The sequence below is a fragment of the Bombus vancouverensis genome, chromosome 6 (genome assembly GCF_051014615.1).
Source record: "Bombus vancouverensis nearcticus chromosome 6, iyBomVanc1_principal, whole genome shotgun sequence".
NCBI classification, from domain to species: domain Eukaryota; kingdom Metazoa; phylum Arthropoda; class Insecta; order Hymenoptera; family Apidae; genus Bombus; species Bombus vancouverensis.
In genome coordinates, this window is record NC_134916.1 from 7,184,914 (window position 1) to 7,208,248 (window position 23,335).

At 36.5% G+C, this 23,335-nt stretch overlaps 1 protein-coding gene across 1 annotated transcript; it reads right to left on the reverse strand.

The window, feature by feature from the left end:
- Positions 1–2,732: 2,732 nt before the first annotated feature.
- trx (histone lysine N-methyltransferase trithorax) lies at positions 2,733–19,789 on the reverse strand. The gene is made up of 10 exons (XM_033336543.2): positions 19,461–19,789; positions 17,442–18,870; positions 16,690–17,256; positions 16,168–16,601; positions 15,853–16,014; positions 15,397–15,792; positions 8,293–15,224; positions 7,950–8,112; positions 7,699–7,845; positions 2,733–7,570 (listed from the first exon to the last, which is right to left on the reverse strand). Exons 1-10 carry the CDS (start codon positions 19,623–19,625, stop codon positions 7,397–7,399), a joined length of 10,569 nt encoding a protein of 3,522 aa, XP_033192434.2. The 5' UTR covers positions 19,626–19,789; the 3' UTR covers positions 2,733–7,396.
- Positions 19,790–23,335: the final 3,546 nt, after the last annotated feature.

Genomic DNA, 23,335 nt, shown 5'->3' on the forward strand with positions numbered 1-23,335 from the left:
ATCTTGTGACAGTATCGGCCCTGAATCGGTCTTTACCTGCGAGGCGGCCTCCGTAGTGCCCGTGGCAACGAGCTCGCACGAGTCCGAACAAAGGCGAAGAGGCGGCTGCGTGTTGATAGTAAGGACAAGGATGAAGGGGAGGAAGAAGAGGAGAGAAGTAGGAGGCGATAACAGCCGATATACTCTTCGTTCCGTGTACAGGCGGCGTTGCTGTCGCGGAACTCTCCTGGCTTGGAAACCACTATCGTAGCACTAACGCACCTTCTTCCATGTTGCATGCATGCCAATTCAACGCTGAGTACCACTAGCATCGACGTTCACTTACGATAAATGCGACACAACACGCCATGACAAACCACGAAAAAAAAGATGTCACCGGTAACCGTTCACTCGCATCAGATTTTCGCGTATCTCACGGTACAACCTCCGGTCCAGGACTGATGCACTACGCACTACCGTGCTACGACGACGCGCGCGAGCCCTGCTCACTAGTGCTCACTGCTCACGGCTGCGCCACAAGAAAGAGAAAGAGAGGACACTGTGACGCGCGACGCTCAGCCAGGCGCCATTTACAGAAACGCACGCATCGCCGCTAGTTCTCTCTAACCGTGTATCCCTCTCGCTCTTGCTACTTTCGTTTCCCCCCACTTTTCTACTCTCAACGTACCTCCCTCTCTTTAACCTCGTCCCGTCTCTTTTCATCAACCTCCCCACCCCCGCTCCCACCATATCTATCCGACCTATCCCAATTACAGCAAACGTCCTTGAGATGACTAACACCTTGTCGTCCACTGCATGTGGGAACGAAAAGGGATGCATGAAAGCGCTGTTGCGGTCGAGAAGGTGGAAAAGATGGTGATGGCGGTGGGTAACGAAAATCGTGGTGTGGAGATAAAGGAGGGAAAGGAGGAGGTGAGTGGAACTACGAAACCCTCGTTGCCGAGAACACGCGGTAGCGCGGAGATGTAGGAATCGTAGTACAAGTACATACTTTGATGTTACTCGAAGAACAAAGACAGAGAAAGAAAAGAGCGGCGAATGTCCGCGTGTAACGCTTTTCTTGAAACTGGAAGTAAAAGGAGAGGGAGTAGGATAACCATGCTTCTTAAGTGTCCGTACGTGAGAACGAGGAGGTTATTCACTGTTCTACGGAAACGTTCGAGCACGATGCTGTTACTGCAGTAACGTGCCTTTTATAATCTCCGATACACAATGGTTGTACGAATTGGTTCGTAATATGTTTACGCTAATAATCTAATTTACCGATAAGGTAATAAATACTATGTTCTTGTTTTTCTCATTTATTTCATATACTTTGAATGATTATGATGTATCATTACGCTTAAATAACATTGAATTATTTAATAATTGATTTTATTAAAAATACCTTTCCCTTCTATCTGAGAATCTTTAGTTTTTTTTCATTTTTTTTTTTTTACTTGTAATGTGCACCCCTAAATAATAATTCCAGCGTTATCATATATTTCTTCTTCATTTCCTCTTTTTTTTTTCCTTTTTCTTTAAATACGAAACAAGCGAATGTATTAATAAAATTTCATTTGTCAAGCGATACATTATCGTATTTACATTGTATCTACATCATCTAACATTTTATTACGCTACATTCGTTTAATAATGCGATTAAGATAGTTTGTGGAAGGACTGTGCAGTAATAATACACGCGAAAATAACGATAATAATGTATGCCTAGCGTTACAACATACTCTGTTTCTATGATTTCTGCCGTATCTTATCCCGCAATTGTATTTTATTCAAATGAGATAAACGAGATACGTTACTGTAATGCCGATTGATTATTACTACAAGAGTCGTATGTTTCGAATTAACTACTTATTGCTCTTAGGAATTTACATGTATGTACGTATTTTCTCTTGAGATTCTTAATACTGATTTTGCCCCGAAAAATCACTTATTCGAGTACCCGGATAATCTTAATTCGCGTAGTAATTGTTTCTCGCTGGAAAAACATTTGAATCGAATTTTCACGGTACGACTGCTGCATCGTCGCACGATGACGACAATGAAATATCTCGAATATTGCAAAATTACATTAGACAATTTTAATGCTGTTTCTTTCTTGCTTTCTCGACGCATAATGATAACGAACGACACATCAATTACCAATTCGCGGACGTTTCATCGAGCGAGCAAGCAAATGCACAGATATCGATTCTACTTTAGAAGAAATTCTGTTCCTTTTTTCTCGTTTTAGACGAGGTACGTACAACATCCGAGCAACGTACATGAGTCAGCGACGCGCGCTCAACCGAATACACACATTAAAAAAACAGAGGAAAAAAAAGAAGAGTATTCTCACACGTGAAAAAAAGCATGACCTATAACGCACGTCGCTGTTACAAATGGTGTATCGTAGATTACAATATGGTACTTGCCCAGTCTACCCATTTGTGAGAACGAACAAAGAGCAGATAAGATTGCCGCTTTATGCTTAAACTAATTGCGCGCTGACAATATTTAAAATTAACGAGATACAAGCGAGAGTCGCAGTTTACTCTTCTTTTTCTCTCGGCATTTCGGTTGAACGCTGGCTGCAAACATAGAAACCAGCGCGAGGAGAGAAAAATCTAGCTTCGTGTTTAACGAGAATTGTAAGGTAGAAGATAGAACCAGACTTCACCAGTTTCAGTTTCTATTCCATTCTAGATATAACATAGCGGTAGAGAGGGTACTTTTACATACAGCACGGAATATACATGTTTATACTTCCATTTTTGTTTTTATTTTGTTAATTTCTCATATAATACTAACAAAACATTTAATTACAAAACATGGGCGTACGGTTTTGTAGTGTCTCTTATCTTCCTTTGTGTGTATTATGCGTGTGTGTGTCTGTACCTTTGTATAGTGTGATGAAAGCAGTAGTTATGTGTCTCTATGTGGTATGCATATCATCTGGTTAATGTAAATATTACGATTATTTCATAAGTTCTCTACAATAAGTAGATGGATTTTATAACGACAATTTACACGCTGAACGCGTGCAGTAAATACATCCCATTTACCCGCAGCGTCTCTTCGTTTAATTTTACATTCATCACGACTTCGTCTTGTACGGACCTACGACCAATTCTCTTCTATAATCTATTCCGATGAATATGCAAACGCAAAAGAGATAGAAACGCTACTATAGTATACGATACAATAATATATAATCGTACCTCGATATTGATCGATATTATAAATAGTTTTTAATAATTATTCGTCCAAACACTGAATATTTTACAACAGCCATCGATCTCAACTATTCATAATTCTATTAAACAGTTTGCAACTTTTACAGTTTCAATTCTTTTTCTTCATTTCTTTTTTTTTTTTCATTTTATTTTAATATTATGCGTAGCGTGTCTGATCCAATATCATATCAATAATAGGGGTATATCATAAATTTTGTAATTTGCTAAAAAATATTCTCTAAAAAATATGTTGACCTAAAGATTATTATGACTGATAATCACAGACAATTTTTTCAATTTTCCTTTCATTCTCTTTTCTTTCTTTCTTCATTTATTTTTAAATTTCTCAAAACCATCGTTTAATTTCTTTTTGCTGCCGCATCATCTTTCTATCCTTCTATCTTCTTTTAAACAAGTACAATATTAAAAATTCTACAATTCGTTTAAACATTAGAATAATACTATTCTTTTCTTTCCTTTCTCTTATCTTTTTTTTTTTCTTTTTTCGTTTCGTTTCGTTCATACACGATTTAAAAAGCGTTTTGCGTTTGAAATTTCTGCCCCTTTAAATTCCTTGTCTTTACCGATGAAACGAAGAACCCAAAAATTCGAAGAGATGAAACTCTCGATCATAAGAGGATGCAACGCTGCGATGTTCTCGAAATTGTCGTAAAAGGTAATAACGGGCACCGTACAGGTCCATGATGAGTAAACTTAACCACTCGTTTCATTATCACACCAAAGTAGTAAATATCCAACACTTTTCTAATACCTAAATTTATGTCGAGGTAAGGTATACATATACATATTCGAGTTCTTTCTCTCTAACACGTCCAAATTTTTACTGTTTTTCATACGAATCATTTTCCAAAGGTGCTGACGGGTGTAGTTTAAACAAACGGTGCACAGTATGAGTGACAGTGTATTATGCTATCTTCTCGTGTGGATTATAATTAATCGATAATAATAATAATAATAACCATAATAATGAAGGCTGGATACGTAATACTAAGGAGTTTGTACACACTCCGTGAGATAGGTAATCAGTAATCATTTAAGAGGATATAGAGTATGTTTCAGAAAAGCGCTCGGTAAACTCTGAAAAGTTCCGCCAGAGAAGTGATTGCATAGAACATAATCGTTCATATGCTGTTATACGAACGCTAATATCTACTTTCCCTTTCTTTCTTCTTTTTCTTTCTCAGAGCATACGATATTTTATATGGATTTCACAAATAAAAAAATAATTAAAAAACAGTGTTCTTAATTTACCTACTGACATGTTTAAATTTAAATATATACCCATTATAGATTATCGTTACAGTCAGCATAGAGATATTAGTAATCTGCGATGGGAATATAAAGTATAGCGAAAACACATCGCTTATATCCCATAATCCTAAATTGCTCGCGGTGATATCGTATAACAATTACAAGAATGCATTACTTTTTTTTCTTTTTTCATTTTAAAGAGAAAAGAATGCTCTTTCTTCTCCTGCATAAAAAAAGCAGACGTCCGTATCTTTTCAACAATATTAGACCATCGTGTGCACCATGTTCTCTAAATCATGTTCAATGTAATTAATAGATCTTGTTAATCCTAAAACCATCATCCATAAGTATAATAAATATTAATAAAATATCTAACATTGCTATTATATTTTCAAGTAATTACCTTTCTTATGTCATATTATTTCTTTTTTTTTTTATACAGATTAAAATTAATTATCATTATATTAACAATATTCATCTTCCAATAATAGTTATTAATTATTGATAATCATAGCATTAAAAAAAAAAAAAAAAGGAGAAGAAAAGATTCAAAATACCTAAAAAATGGCAATTTCTCGTGACCAGAACAAGTTTCTATTTTTTCCCCTTGTTTTATAACTTTTTACAAATCAGCATACGCATTTTGTACCAAACCAGGCCGATTAAAATGTTGCACGACTGACGACGAATACTTGCGTGCTCAAATAATGTTCCTGCCATCATTTACTTCTTTATATTACTTCGTTAAATAAATTCGCGATCGATATTCCTCGTATATATAACGCATTTCTTATTATTATCAAACTCTTCCGCTGCCACCTATTATTTCTTACTCTAGGCCATTTTTTCGTGTAAAGTGCACTTAACGGTGTCCATGGAGCACCAAATTTAAGGGACAACCACCTCGGCAGAAATTGATTAACCGCACTAAAATACTTTATTATAGCTTAATGGATGCATAGACACAATTAGTTTTTTTTCAGTTTGAATATAAGTCATCAGGGTATATCTAAATCTATCACCGGGTTTAAAGCGTAGGTACATTAAAGGTAAGGCAAAACTGCATTTCACAGAAAGGTGCTTTTTACGGAATATACGTTATATACACGTGTATCCGTAAAAATCTGAAATATATTCCTATAAAGAACATTCATAACTTTCCCCAGTGTGGGAAAATATCACAAATATTTTCTAGAAATATTCGTATTCTAGAAAAGTTTACTTGAAACAATGATCTAATTATCTTTTTACACTCTGTGTCAACGTAATCGATTACGTGTGATCATACTTGCCTCTTATAAATCATAGACAAATTTTGAACAGAAACTACGGGAAAAAATGAAGATTAATCTCCTATATGAACAGAGCGGTACCGCCCTATCGGATTTCTCTCTAAAATAAAAAATTTGTTTTTCTCTATTCCCTAGCGATTTGTAGTCTTTAAATATAAAAATAAAGTAACGAGATTAATATTGTAATATTGGCAAGGCGGAAGCACAAACGCATGGGTGCATCGTTTAAAAATCTATAAAAACATATCAAAATAATTGCGCATATATACGTAATATGTTCGTTCGAAACAAATGAACAGGCTTCAATTTCTTGGGAAAGCAAGCCTCTTTCTTTCCAATCTTCTTTGTTCTTTCATTTCTTTTCCTGTTATTATAAGACTTAAAATATCATCAATGTCTGCCAAAGTAGGTACACCTTCAAACAGTATCCCACGCCAGGAAACTGTTCCTTCTAGCCATTCTCTCCCTTCCCCCTTCTCTCTCTCTCTCTCTCTCTCTCACTCTCTCTCTCTCCCGCTCACTCTCTCTCCCTCACATCCTCTTATGCGCGCGCTCATGTTCTTTTTTTTGTTTCTTAAAACATCTACGTTACTAACTTAAGTTAAGTTGGTAGCTGTACTTACATCAAGACAATGTCTAATCTAACAATTACATATTTTACAAGAACGTTTGAAATCTGGCCCTACATCAGACATGAAATGTCACGAAGTTAGTCGTACACTGTACACTAAATTTTAGATTTACATAAAGTTTTCAAGAACATTGAATTATCTGGTTACAATGGTACAATCTGGTAAAATTGGAACTTACAATAAAGTTGTGTGCTTTTTATTTCATAAGTCTCGCCGGTAATCCGTAATTGCGTGATACACGTCGCGTAGTAAACGAGCATAGTTCCTACGTTCAAGTACGTAATGAGAAAAAGATAAGTCCTAGTCGAGGGAAACTCGTCCGTGTTCCTATAGATATAGGTCGTCGATTTTATCCTATGCAAGTCGATTTTGTTTAATTTCACAGAATCAAACTTGTTCAATTACATTTAGGATCACTGAATTTATGACTGAAAATAACATATAATATATAGAGAAGAAATTTGCGTACACATGTATGTGTACGTATATATCTTATAAATGCGTATAAGCTAGAAGCATTGTCGATTTAGTGTAAAGTGACGATAACTTGTACGCTTAAGCCTCGATAGTCAAGATAATAAGTAGAGTCTAAAAGAAGTGCATAAAAGCACAGGCGTGGATAAAGTAACACTTTCATGAGTCTTAGTGCGATAAAGCACGCAAGGCTCGTTGGGTACGTAAGCAGGACATATTCAATTATTTATTGCTATAAGTATATCCCTTAAATCAACTACCAAGTGTAGCTGTTTAAAGTAACATTGTCATAACGCGATGTTTTGTGTACTATATCTGGCCTTCTAATATTTTAAATGTATATCTATTTCTTTTATAATAATAAAAAGCTGCAATCTCTGAAAATAGTTTGATGATTAAATGAATAACGTTCAATAAAATGAATCCTATTCCAAAGCGCACATAATTATAGCACAATATTTTTTGCTGTGCCGCTTACGGTTGGCTGCTTACGATAGCTGTATATGCAGTCTCAATTGAGGTATTTACGACATCTGCGGGAACCGCAGGTACATGGAATCTTGATATCCTCGAAAGGAAATTTGTAGTCATACGTTAGCTCTTCTCCTTGAATAATGCGACGGAGAGCGAAGATTAATATATGCTTCTTACCTAGGATGTCTACCACTCGCGAGTAACAATTTGGCTGAAATATGATTTTCAAGTTACAAAATTAGTTCGATACAATTTTTCAGATAAATTCAAGTTCATAAGGAAAACGAAACGTATATTTCAATAAAATAAATAAAATACATTCGCCAAACGAATAAATACCTCGCACGAGTGATTAATGAATCTTGCCGCATTTCCTTTCATCGTGGCATCAACGACTAGGTGATCGTCGATTTTAAACATGTAACATCCTATGTTTTTACTATCATAATATTTTTCTCGTTTGTCAGTTAACGAGGCACGAATCACCTGTAAACATTTATAAAATATTACCCAAGAAAACTACATTCGATATATAAATAGTTAGTAAAAGAGATTATATAAATAACAACGCCTTTCATCTCTCTACACACCTCACCAGCATACTCGATAACCATCTCTCCAGCTTCGATGTCTCTTAGGCAGAATAAACCTCTACCATGTATGTGAGAATGGTATACTCCAACCGATTCTTTCGACGTTTCTTTAAGTATCCTAAAGCGCATCGCCATTGGTAAATTTGTGCTTGCCACTCGTCTGTAATAATAAAACAATGCAACATATATCCTCCGACGTACGATGTATCAGTGTGTGTATACATACACACAGTAGCGCGCGCACACGCACGCTCTCGCACACATATACGTATATATATATAAGAGAAAAGAAAGAGAAAATTAAGTGACTTTATTAATTGCACGTATTAAGATGCTTTACCTGGACTCAGCTTCGGAGATAGCGATCATTTTTGGTTGCTGCCTGTGCCTTGACGCGAGCCAACTGAACATATCATGAACTTTTCTCCCTTTGAACGGTTCTGCACGAGCAGCACCATTAACACACGCATTCGGTAAGTCATTTTCCGTTTCTCCCGGTTTTGGCGGTGCTAAATTATGAAATCGAGGTTTGTATTTGGTACATCTGTTCACGTCTGGTAGCTGTTCGACCAGGTAGACGGTGGCGTTATTTTCCAAGCCCAGATTTTCGGTGAGAGGGTTATGAGGCAACGGAGGTAAGTTGTGAGCCTTTCGTGCATTTTGCACAGCTTGAAACACGGTTTCCCATACTTCGGCCATGGAGGAGGCGGTATGAGTGAATCCATCCTGCGACTTTATCTCGTACATCAATGTCGGTCCTTTCGATTTCTGCGTTTGCATATTTCCTACGTTCGGCTGTACAGATTTGATCGACTTACTGATCATTCTTGGCTTTTTCACGGCAACTGGCGGAGTTTTGGTTTTCAGTATGTTAAACTGGTTATCGATGGGTTTTACCTTCTCCTCGATCTTGTTCGTTTTCAATGTGAACGTTTTTATCGGTAACAATTGCAAAGAGGTTATCTGCGGCACCTGTTTCGACGGCAATATCTCCACGGACGTCACTTGCGGTGGTTTCTTATTCTGCGTCACTGCTTTCATGTTGTGTGTAATTTTGTAAGAACCATCTTGCAGCTGCTTCTGCAGTACTATCTTCAACGAGGCATTCTGCAGTTTCTCTTTGTCCAGTTCCAATTTCAGATTTTCCTTCACCTTCTCGATCGTTTCGGTGTTCAATTTCAGCGTTTCGTTTATGTTGTTTATAGTGGTCTCTGCTGGTTTCTTCACCGTTGGCGTCACAGCTTCCACTATCTGTTTCTTATCAGATTCCGTTCCAAGCTTCTGTTCCGGTTCTGCTGGCTTAATTACCGGTTTCGTTGGCTCTTCTATGATCATTTCTGTTTTCTGCATGCTCTTGGTCGTATCCTGTTTCGGAGTTACGGCTTGCATAGGCAGCACTCTGTTCATCGGCCTACTCGTTGGTACGTTGCTCGTAGACATTGTAATTTTATTTTGTACAGTCGAGCTCGCAATCACTGGATTATTACTTGTACTTACATTAATATTGTTTGAATTCGGTACGGTACTATTATAATTATTATGCACATTATTTACATCGTGGTTTAACTTATTTACAATGATATCCCTTTGAGTTATACAGTGATTAGGTAATGGGGGTATTTTAGATGATATGCTAGACTTTATCATACTGGTATTCTCTGACACGTGTTTCGAGTCAAAGTACGGTCGGACATTATTGTTCATCATCTGTTCCGAGCCAAACAACGGTTCTGTGATCTTCCATGGTCCGTTGTTAGGTTGTACAACGGAGTTTGAAACTGGACTTGGCCGTACAGCTACTCTCGGTATCGTCGGTATTGAGTTTTGCAACAACTTTGGAGACGATGTCACTCTTACCGCAGCTTGAGCTTCGGATGCACACGTATCTGACGATAGCTCTATCGATGTTACTGGTTCTACGACGCTTTGACAAGATACAGGCAACATGGTGTTACAAGTGGCCGTTGGAAAATTTTGCTCGGGTGTCGCTGGAATATGAATCTGTGATGTTGCGATAGACGATTCTACTATAGGCGTGGTCGATTGATTTACTACCACGTAACCACCGGGTACCGTAGACATATCGGAAATATTGCCAACTTTGGATGGTAAGGTTGAAACGTTAGATACATTTTGAACGGTAGGTACAGCCGGTATGTTAGTAATGTTAGAAGTACTGGACAAAGTAGGTGCTGGATTAAGTATATTAGATACATTAGATGCGTTAGGTATACTAGATACACCGGGTACGCTGGATACGTTGGTAGGTAAGTTGGTAGGTATACCAGATATACTAGGTACGTTCGATACGTTAGGCACGCTAGGCATACTGGATGCGTTAGGTACGTTAGGTATGCTAGGTGTATTAGATGCACCGGGTATTGTACTAGGTACACTAGGAACGCTAGGCACGCTGTGTACGTTGTGCACGCTGGGCACGCTAGGTACACTAGGTACGCTAGGTACGCTAGGTACGCTAGGCACGTTAGACACGCTAGGTACCGTAGGTACATTGGACACATTCGGTATATTTGTTATGCTTGGCATATTAGATACGTTAGAGACATTGGATACAGTGGGTACAGTGGTTACAGTGGGTATAGTCGGTATAGCGGGAACAGTCGGAACATTAGGTACATTCGTTACGCTAGGTACATTAGGTATGCTGGTTATATTGGTTACGTTGGATACATTAGCAACGTTTGGTACGCTTGGTACTCCGGATACGTTTTGTACGGATTGCACTGCCGTCACAGTGGGAACACCTGGAACAGCCTGAACATCTACGATAGGTTCCATCAGTTTAGAAGCTTGAAAAACTTGCGTTGTCGTTTGGTAACTGCTTGCCAATACTTGCGGTACCGTGCCAGTCATGAACTGACTGGAAGACATCACCGTGTTGCTTACGATAGTCTCCAAACCGTAATACATCGGCTGGTTCGACAGAAACATACTGCCCGTTGAATCTGTAAACATTTCTAGCGTTGGTGTCGAGCTCAATAATAACTGTTCCGACGAAATAACTCCACATTGAATCGCACTAGGTTGTTGCTGTATAATCGTTCCAAGGACCGTTGGCTGTGTTTGAGCGATCTGTACACCTGGCAATATCGATATACCCCCGTTTTGCAATGCCAACAAATTGTCGGAAGATGCTTGTATGTATGCACCAGGAATTAAATGATTAGCTGTTATGAACTGAGGTTTAAACGCTGCAGCAGTTTCATGCTGACCACCGATCGTCGTTACGTACTGAAGGTTTTGTCCGGACTGTTGTTGCAATGTTTCAACGTACGCGGACATGATGCCAGGAGATGCTTGTTGCAATATGACAGTTGGCCCACTCGGTCTTTGAGCTTGTTGCAACTGTATAATCGGAGTATTGTTCTGCATCGGTTGAAATCTAGCATGTCCATTGTTGTGCGGCTGTATACTATTTTTCACGATTTGCGTTTTGATTCCTTTCGTCCGAGACTTTGGCGCTCTGGGAGATTTTGATTTAGCCAACTTCGTTATCTGAATACTGTTCCCTTGCGACGATTCGGTCGAAGACGCAGTTTGTACGCCGGTGGAAGAAAACGTAGGCGATATTTGTGGACTTGGAACCGTTTGGGAACTTGCACCATCTGGAGAATTCATAGGAGTATTGATGATATTTTGCGACATACTGGAATCGCTTGCAACAGATGGGGGGTCTGTGATTTCTGTTATTTGAACAGTACTTTCTTGAGGTAATACCGTGGCATTCGGTAATGTAGTTGTAGTTCTAGTATACTGCGTTTGTACGATCATATCGTTTGATGTTAGTACCGTTTGATGAACGGTTTCGACGGTAGCGTGCGTATGAATTTGCGGCGTAATAATCGCTTGTGCTATCGGTTCGATTTGAATAGCCGGATGAGGCGATGGTACGGAAGCTTCCAAAGGCGAAGTAGCTTGGATGTCTGGATAATCGGATGAAAGTGTATGCCCCTCAGACGGAGACAACGTTATAAATTGTGGAGATACAGATCCGATACTCGGAGAAAATCTAGAATCAGGCGATGCTAACTTATTATCCATAGTTTCGGAATCGCTGTCGCTCGTTATCATGATATCACAATTTGCCAAGTGTCTATTGTAACTATCTTGCGTTCTATATGTACAGCGGCATCGTTTACAAGTTACAGGGCGATCTATGTGATCAAATGGTGCATCGCATCGAGATGTAATGGTAGTCGTCTCATTTTCAATGTGTTGCGGTGATACGCACTCGTCGTCGCTGGAAATATCATCGGCACCGTCTAACTGTGGAATTTTCAGATTCAATTTCAAATTATTCTCCCGCGGATTTGTTTGTTGCGCTGCGTTCGATCTTTGTTGAAAATTGCCGGAAAGGCCGTCACCTCCTTTCGTTTTTTGTGCTTTATCCTCGTATTTCCCAATGTGCGATCTAATAAATCCATATATACGCTTTGATCGTAAAATATTATTCGAAGACTTTGTATAATAAGAGTTGCAGCAGTCCTTCTCGCTAGACGAAGTAATTTCGCTGCTGTCGCACGACGATTCGTCGTTGATGCCGTCTAATTGCGGAATCGATAAATGTTCTGCCACGCGTAATGCCGTACTCTTTTCTTCTATATTATACTCCGGTGAACTGCATTCACTGGCGCTGCCTGGATCGGCAGGGCCGTCGACTTGTAATATTCGCGGTTGTTGCCTCGCATGCCAAAACAACCGTTTATGCTCTTTACCTTCCTCGCGACTACTAGATATTACTCTACGATTAATACCACTGGTAGCATCCTCGATGCAATACTTTAATTCTCGCATAGAATCGGATAAAATATTAGGTGTATTTGCTCTGCCTACAGTAACCATGATACTGTCTGGAATCCTTAACTCGTGCAAAGTAGGCGGCCGTTCGTTTTGCGAATCTAATACCATCACGCTTGTCTCGTTTGATTTCGTCATGCTTGAATTCCTAGACAATTTCCTTCGTTTTATGCTGGGACCGTAAGTACCATCTAATTTACAACTCCACGTTAAACTGCAAGATCGTTGATGGTGCCTTTGTCCTCCAACGATTAACGGGCTATTCGATATTACTTCCGATTTAGATCGCTTCAGTTCTCTGCCTCCGCGTTTTTGATTTTTTGAACTAAACAAATCGTCCATTAGATCTTGAACGGACGTTTTTGTTTCCAAATGAACCCATAAATCGTTATGCGATCCTAATTCTACTAAAGAAGGATCTATCTTCGAAACTTTACTTTCGGATGGCTTTATCATTTCGTCTACTTCGGATGCCAGCATATCATCCTTGAATAGATCTGCCGCGAAGGTCCCATCATTTTTCAAATCCATTGCTATAAAATCTTCGTACGTCATTTTTGGAAATATATCTTGCATGGAAATACCATCTAATAAATCATGTGGCAAATCTTCGAATATAGCTTCTTTCAATTCTGGAGGTAAAAGATCTGTATTGTTTTGTTCTGCCAGATTTTCATCCACTTCTTTGTTACAAACTGCATCGATCAAAGCATCTAGAGTTTGTTTTACAGCTAAATATTCACTTTTCTGTGTATTTAATGTATCTTCTTCTTCTTGTTCTTTAGAATGATCAATAGTTATATTATTTTCTAAATTGGAAGAAACCTCTGGTACATACATCTGCACGTACGTTCTAATATAATATCTTACAATTTTAAATGGGTTTACCGTAGACCAATATAACCGAGAACATTTATAATCGCAAGGTATAATTCTCTCAATTGTATCAGAGTATTCAGGTATAACTGTACCTAAACAATCGATCATCAATGAGCCTATCATAACTTTCACTTTACTTGGTTCCGCGTATTTTTTCTTCTTACGATCCAATTCTACATATACTGGTCTTTGTAAACTAAATTCATTCTCATTTTGCAATGTTTTATGCGTACAGTTATTTAAATGCGAAGAACAAAATACTGTTTTATCGTCGTTAAAGGCAAGACCAACGTTTCTAGCACAAGGATAATGGAAGGTACTGTTGCAATTCTTCGCGCAACAGCCAACGCTGGCCCCTTTCTTTCCACATTCTGTGCAACGAATTAATCGACCTCTTGAAATAGCACTATGAACATTTTGTAAAGAACCATCGATTTCTTCAAATACTTCATTAGACCAAAGCGCGCAATTCGAATGTACCCACTCGTTTTGCCCGCAATATAGTAGCCGTCCTTCTTTCGTTTCTGGACCATCGCTTAAACCTTTGCACAAACAACATGATCTACTATCTTCGACATGAACGTTATATAAATTTGCTGTTTTAGCTGCGATTGCTTTTGGTGCTTTGATCACCTCTTCTTTCCATACTTCCAGAATAGAATCATCAAATTTTGTAACTGGACTATCGTCTTTACCAATATCTTTAGTAGCTGTTAACGGATCGCCTTTGCCATTATTATTTTTTATACTTTTCGGACTAAACCATGGGAACACATCTTGTAAAATTTCGTGATAAGCTTCTGTAAGATCCTTCGTTCCAGTACGACTTATGACATGTTCCATATCACAATGAAACTGTAACAGCGTTTTATATTCATTGTTATTGACTTTTCGTTTCACCGACATTAGCGTAGGCGAAGGTCTGACAATGATTTGCTGCTCTGAACAATGGCATTCTGTATCATTAGAATTACTATTTGTATTTTCTTGAGTTACCGAATCTTTCTTATCATTGTCTTGAGTATCTTTCACAGCGCAATTCTTTACCCGAACAGAACACTCTTTTAAATGAAATTTTTGTCGAAGACGTCTTAAACCTCTTCTGTTACAGCTATCGCTTGGTTGATCTTCGTCCAATTTATTTATCGAATCAGATTTTGAATTATTATTATTATGTCCAAATTCTGTATTTTTAGTCTTTTCACAATTACTTTCTTCAGCTTCTTCTACGTTCAGGCCTTCTTTAACATTGGTTATATTTGAATCTGTTTTCTCATTTGAAAAGTCCAATTTTTTCCCATTAGAAACAGATATGCATAAACATTCTTTTCTTGGACTCCATTTCAAAGCAGCGCAAATCTTCTTATTTTTACTTAACGCTTTTATAACTCCTATGAAACCAGCCTTAAGTTCAGCTTCTATGGCATTTCTCCAAACAGAATTAGGATTTGAAGAACATTGACTGCATGTAAATTCAATAGTATCGGGTAGATAACTAAGAATTTGATAACGCTCGTCAGAAATTCCTTCGCAATAGGCATGTACCCAATACGAACATTCGCTACATTCCATCATCTAAAAAATAAAATGCAGAGTTTATTTAACGAGTTTACATACCGTTTTAAAGCGTTATTTATCGTAGTATTTCCCATAAATCTTTATGTATCTGTACACACATGTCATTTTTTACAGTTACGCATACAAATATATATTTAGTAAATTTTCTAAATAAAATATGTACACTTACCTTTGTATCGAAATCATTTTCGTTGTAACATCTTTGACATAGAGGACAGTAATTTCCTTGTTGACGTAATTTAAAACACATGGAGCATAATGGTAAATTGCCCACATGGACATTAACTCCTTCACTACCACAGCTTTTACACTTAACACAATTTTGACACACATAAGGTCTTTCAGGACTGTAAAGTCTCGCACTAACACCAGATTTTGACAAACACGAATGGTGAAATGATTGACGACAACGAATGCAAGACAATTTTGGACCAGATCTTAGATGGCAGGATTGGCATATTGTACATCGAGGACAGCACCAATTTGGTTGAGCACAAGCATTCCATTCGCTGGGTTCCAAACAAAAGGCATGATATGGCTCACAACAGCACTGACAGTGGATGAGCTGGAAAGATTTTTATAATGTATGATCATATATAACAATATAGGTGTATACGTTACTTACTGGTTCTCTGCCAGCACTTCCACAAAGGTAACAAATAGCAGGAATCTGAAAGAGTTCTGAACCTATAAGGGCAAAGCCTTTTGCACCAACTTCTGTAGGATCGTACTGTTCCCAAAAATCTATCGATATTGTGTGTAATGCATCATTATTCGTTTTAGGCACCTGCAAAGTGATTAGTTTTATTAAAACTATAAATATTCATGTTACGTAATATTATATAACTATAATATTAAAATTTTATATATTTTACTGTACTAATATAATGTATCTAACAAAATATATATATCTGTATATTTTAATTCGACGTGTGCTTACTACTTGAAAATTTGACGTTGATATATTTTGTTGTGATTTGCCTCTTTTTGGATGAGGTTGCTGCGTTGCATTGACAGTATTATGGTTTACAGTATTCTCATCGTTATGTTTTTGTGACTCTTTTTCTTTTGTGTCATCCTTTTTCTCTACCCTATCATTTTCCTTTAAATTTTTCGGAATGTGCTTATTGCTTTCAGTATCTTCTTTTCCATCTACAGAGGGGAAAGTTGCAATTGGTTGACCAAGAGCCACGCTTGCACTTCGGCAAACATGTTTCACTCTTGGTCCCTTCAATTCGAGTCTCTGTCTCAAAGGTTGTGGACATTGATTTAAAGGTGGTACGGAGAACATTGGATTCTTCAATTTCTTCCTCACTTTTATCCTATTGTTTTTTCTTCTTTTTTTATTAGGCGATATATTCAGTGATGAGTCAACTAGAAAATTGAAAAAGCAAATTATTTATATTAAGAAAAGATATATAGTATACACATTGGATATATAAATTGGAAGGATCGATCTTACACTTATCTAACTTTGTATATAGAAAACCACCAGTTCCTTGATAGCTTGTCTTTTGACCTATTTCTATGTTTCTCCAATTCATAGCTGATTTGAACAGATTTTTCTCTGAACTATCTTCCGCAGGCCAACCTAACTTAGAAGATATTAATTTTTGCCCTTGATTATCATTATCTTCTTGATTCAATATTAATGGAATATTCAAAGGATCTCTCATCATTGGCGGTAACAATGTATTTAAGCCTGTTCTCAAAGAAGAAGGAATGTTGTAACATTTCAAGCACATTTTTAACCAACAAGCTGGGCATCTAGCTTTATAAACACATCTCATGAGATTCCATTGCTGACTTCTTACAACAGGTGGTACTAAGCATAAACCATCGCCTTTATGACATTGAAGGACTGGAAGTGTACTATTTGTAGATTTTGCACAAGCCTGTCGTTTAATCATTTTACTGATAAACTTTCTACATGATTCACAACTGTGAATACCGAATTTTCGAGCTTGTTTCACAAATCGATAGAACCGTACAGCACCACAAACCCCACATTTGATGGTACCTGTTAAGCCTAAAACATTATAAAAGCATAATGAATTTATTATTTTCTTATTTCGTACATCATTTATATGATCGATTATATTACTTATTTATTCGAAGCATTATTCTACATTTTTAATCGTGCAATACAAATATATGAATTAAAAGAAAATACCGTATAAAAGTAACATATTGTGAACATTATTGTTTTCATACCTAAATTAGTATTTCCACTTGTAACACTGTTGCTATTTGTCATTGAAAAGGGACCTTCAGTTCCACTGACACATTTATTATCCAGTTTTAGCCTTGCTTTTCTTAAAATAACTTTCCCACCGTTTAGTTTCATCCCAGTCCATTCAGACTGTTCGTCTTCTGTATGATTACTATGTTCGCTTCCACTTTCAGATAATGTGCTTTCCGTATCAAAATTATCTGAATTTCTCTCTGCATTTTTATTGCTGCTATCAACATTGCTTCGACCCTTTGCGCTATTATTTTCTTTCATTTTTGCTGAATCTTCAAAAGTTGTCTGAACTTCTAAATCAACTGTATCATTTTGAGTTCCTGATCTAGTTTGAATCCTGGAAGACTCTGAACTTGGAACATCAGAATCAGGAAGAACTTTCGTAGGAACAGAAATTAATTTTTGATTTTTGGAGATATTTAATTTTGCATTTGGAGCTTTTCTGGTTACATTTGATACACCATCTTGAACACTATTGCATTCATCGGTTGAACACTTTACCATTTTGTTTTTAGCTGATAAATTAATCTTTTTAACTTCTGTACTAACAGTTTTTGTTAATTGTGTGTCTTGTATAGAAGGTGCTAATTTTTCAAGATTCTTTACAGGTTGTACAAGAGTTTGGGCATTGGAATTTACACGCTGAATTACCTTTTTGGCTTTACTTTTTGTTTCTTTATCTTTTAATTTTGTGTAGAGTTTAGTAATATTTCCGTCTTTTAATTTTGGTTCTTGATTACAATGTTTATTTAATGCAATTTTAGCTCTCTTTACGTGCGTACCAATTTCGTTCTCACTATGTTCTGCTCCAGGAGTTTCTTCTAATTCTTCGATAAATCTTTTATTTGGTTTAATAACTCTTGACGAATGGGCACTTCGAACCGGTAAAATAAATTTCCTTACTGCATTCGGTTTATCTCCACATTGCGCCGTCATATTGCGCACATTGTTACTGTTAGATTTTGCCCTCTGTAATAATCTTTTTGCAGTACTGTTACGTAGTTGTCTCGTTCGTTGATGCTGATCTAAGATATTATTTACTGATTTTAATACTGGTGTTTTCATAAAATTGGAGAATTTTATATTTTTACAAGCTCTACGACTCTTGGGTCTGTGAAATTTAGTAGTACGTTTGGAATTTAACGCAGTCACATCTTTTTTATCATCTTCCGCCAGTTTGATATTTTTATCACATAATTTTTCTGTATTATTTTCAGTATGCGATGGAGGACTTTTAATATCTGCGACAGTCTGTACATTCTGCTGTGGCACAGAACTATCAATAGCATCAGATGGTGATTTAACAGTTGTATTTTCTGTGTCATGTTGTTGCGTTTTTATGTAAGACACGGAAAGATTAGCTTCTTTAGTGCTAAAGCCATGGAATGGTGGATGTTCCTATGAGAAAAATGCATTAAACCTTAGAAACAGATAATATATATTTTCTTTTGCATTAACATTTTGTCGATATAAAAATTATCGAATTAAACATCAAATGTTTATATTTCACATTTTATCATGTAAACATATTTTATTTGGTGTTTTGAATATGGTAATAGATATTCGGTAATCTGAAGGTATATTATGATTATAATAAGAAATAAGATATGTATCGCAGATTATTAGTTTTATTTGAAAGAAGAATAAAGAAATTGGTAACAATTAATCGGTAAAACACAGTTACTTGATAAAAATAAGATCGGAACGGCGATCTTTTATGAAATCATTGACATTTTCAAGTAAGCGGTACGTCAGTATGTATTATATACATCTGCCATTCCGAGTCTGTGATTCTCTTCTAATAGGTTAACTTTTATTATAGAGGCAAACGTTGGAGTTTTTCTGGCGAGTGAATCGGCACCGTATGCGTCCTTATGGCGCTTATAAACCAAATACAATAGTTTGTAAGTGGAGAAAGAATGATACGATTTGTAACTAATTAGACGCCTTACACCAGGTAGTCCTCATGAAAGTAAACTACGAATTACCTTTTCATTGTCACCAAATGTTTCGTTGAACAGGGAAAGTCCGTAGTAGATGTTCTCGGCGACGGTTACCGAATCACTTTGGGCTGTCTCGGGTTGACCGAGAACTTTGATCCGTTTCCTGGTGACCGTCTTTGGCGGCTTCCCGGGAAACTTGGACCTTCCCATGTTCACTTTTTTCAACGGCCAACCTCAACCTCACAACGAAATTCTGTTTCCATTTTACGCGATTTTGCCCAGTCGAGGCGCACCAACTGAACACCAACGAACACTTAACACACACGGAACTCACAAGCTTCGTTAAACATCGGTTAACGTCGGCTAAATTCGATGATAGCCGCGAAATACGCGCGTACTGTTAAACACAGAATGACTAGTAGTAAGGTGGGTACATATTACATATGTTTTCGAATACAAACGCGGGCATTCATCTAGTAACTTTTGCTAGAGCGGAACTGAAGTTACGCGCGCTCAGCTGCTAACTCTTCGTTTAATCTCTCTAAGTATGATTCTCTATCAAATTCGCATACAATCGCATTTAATTATATCTATTTCATTAATATTTCTTATTACTCTATTTAATTAATAACTATGCGTATATAAAATAATAAAAATGTTGAACTGATACAATTTTTTAATTTCTAGTCAATCGTTTTTTATTAATACAAGTATATTATTATAATACACAATGATAGTGTGTATCATGTATCGTATATTGAGTGCTGCGTAGTTTGTATCAACCACATACTAGGGAATATTAATGTTCCTTTTGCAATGTTCGTTAATGTAATTTTTATTTTATAAATAATTTAATCATTACTCAAATTTTGTATTTTATTAATTTATATTTCCGTGCTATTACAAGATTATTTTATATTTAAGTAATTAATTTTTTTTAAAATTGATTTATTAAGGATTTAAGAAATGTATATACAAATATATTGCTTGAAATACAACATTAAATAAAACGAATACGTTTTAAAATATTCTACGTATTCTATCTTATTTTTAATTCACATATTTTTAAATCATGTATTATTATACTTAATATATTCAGTTATAAATATAAAGTAAAAACTTATTTGAAAACATAGCGCAGTATTATTAAAAATCTTTTAATATTAATGTCAAATAAATCTACTACTAATTAATTTTCTTTGGGAAAGCATTTTCGCTATATTTGATTACGTACATCTAATCGATAGTATTTATATTTACAAAGCGTAAAATTTCCTACATTTCGTTAAATTACTACCGTATATTACGAGAAATAATACAATGTCCATCAAATTAAATAAAATTAAAAGAACTCTTACAGATAAAAAAGGGAGAGGGAGAGAGAAAGAGAGAGAATGAAACATATTAAAAGTAATTAAAGGAAATACAAAAATTAATTTCGCTATACATGAATTGCTGCTTTTTCACGATACTTTTTCAAAATTAAAATCTCATTTCTGCCAAATACTGACGGAGCATTAGAGCTTTTAATAAAGTCAGTTGGTTCGTATTACGTAAAGACAGGGTTCGATAAATGAGGTATATATGAATTACAAATCCGGTGTTTCATGTGCGCTGACCTGTGCTCCATTTAAAAGAGCCTTCGTCGATACAACCTCAAGCACCACTTTCAGATCCATATTGTACTTTTCCTTCGTATGCAGGGCGTGTTTTTCCAAGATTATTTCTCCCCCTTGTACACAAACCGTTCTTTACATAATATTTGCTTTCTTTATGTTTACATAGGTAGACAAATAATTAACATTGGTGATTATTTTCTTTGGCTCGTGGCAAATAGATATCGAAGAAAATTGTCGATACAGAGGAGGATGTTTGGCTCGTACTATCAACGTGATCGACATTATACCGCGCGTAATTTCGAAACGAAGGAATACACATACAATCGAAGTGCTCCTTCTTTTTACGCCAAGCTTGCAACAACGAGAATGCGATAACGTCGATAACCATTTCTACCTTTATAGCTGCACAAATTGAAACGTACTATATCGGGGTCAAATATCGGCCGGTCACCGATATCGCATCCCATTTTATCGATCATTTGGAAACCTAAAGGTTTATGCATTCTATATTTTTAATAAGAGATATCAATACTGTATTACGGTTTCCCTTTTTTTGTACCGTTTAAACCTGTTCAGAAACTGAATTATAGTCGCGTCACAAAGAAATATCCCAAAGCAGTACTATTCTCGATTATTTCGTTTTATGTTTCTGGCGAACGCTAAAAGTGAGGTTAAAAAATTGCTCTCTCTCTCTCTCTTTACATATACATATGCATATACATATGCATATACTCTCTCATATACATATATATATATATATATACATATTCAAAGTTTCACGCAATTCTTAATTAAGAAAAATATTTATTTTTGTTCGTTTCTACGCGAATATTGGTATCGTCACGTTAAACTAGAATAATTTTGTAATAGAAAAATATGGGGAATTATCAAAAGCAAATATGATACACGAGTAATTTTGGATAGATATTTATTCACTTTTTATTCGATAACGTTATTTTAGTCGCAGAATAATTGAACGATTTATTCGAGAAATAGCTGTCCATTACGCATGACAAATTATCTCATTCGTGTCCTTCGAATTATTTTCCGTTATTACAATTACAGCGAGCAAGTACTTGATCAATTTTCAACGAATTATTCTAATATTTAAATACGTCTTTTGTCCTCTGAAAAATATATGCAAATGTAAAAGATTAAAACAGTCTCGCAGAACCGCAATTTTTGTTTATCTATTCCTTTTTTTTTTTTTTTTTATTTATTTGTTGAAATTACAATCAATTCTCGCGTTGAGAATTTTCAGTAATTTTTCTGGCGTGGCGCAGTGACATGGCTGTTTATTTACAATAAGTTAATACTTATTATAGATAGGTATAATTTATAAGTATTATAAGTAAGTGCACATGCTTAATTTGGATAACTAAATGAATCTAGCGTTTAGGTCTAGCGGGTAGTGCCTCTTCAGCCTGCGAATCTGGTCCGTATCTATTCCTGACATGGTAATATCTATACGCACATATAGTTTATTAAAAAATAACATTGTTTGCAAGCGTACTACGACGCATTTGGTACTCGGTATTCGCGCCATAACATTAAAAGCGTGAAAACATTTTAAGAACATCAGCGTGTATGTCATTTAAATCCCAAGCTTACCTCAACCTCTACCTTAGGAATCTTTTAATTGTTATTTACCATTCGTAAATAACAATTAAAAGTTAAGTTGAAACGAGCCATTCGTTGTTCTAATACTTCGATACTTATCAAGGAATAGCAAATAAAAGTAATGGTACACGGATGATTATTTGGGCGTTCGTTACATGGGCCAACTGTATCGCAAGGCAAGAAGAGTCGATAAGAAGATAGAAAACTAGAAACCAACGGAGAATATCAGAGCAGAATTGAAAGTTGTCGTTTCACGATTTATATTTTCGGCCAACCGTTCGTCTTTTCTCCCGTAACCAATGGAACGACCGAAAACACGTGCACAAAGCGGCACGTCATCGGTATTCCATGTGAAATATGTATATTTGCGGCGGGCACCCGTCGCGAAAATATCGAAATCATAGCACGATGTAAAGAGAAAAGAAAGATGTGTTCGACGAAATAAATAAAGGGAAGGAAAGGGAATGTGGAAAAGATGTATCTGCGAGAGGATGGTTCACGGTATGAGTAATACATACACTATTAATATGTATAAGCGTCCATCGTCTTTCTCATGGCTCTACAAATGGTCCAGCAAGTCGTATATGCGCGTTATCCTTCTAGGATCGCACACTTGTCCAGCCGAGGTGAAGTCCGTGCACGCTGGTGCACGCCGATGTACGGCGGATGGAAGAGAGAGTA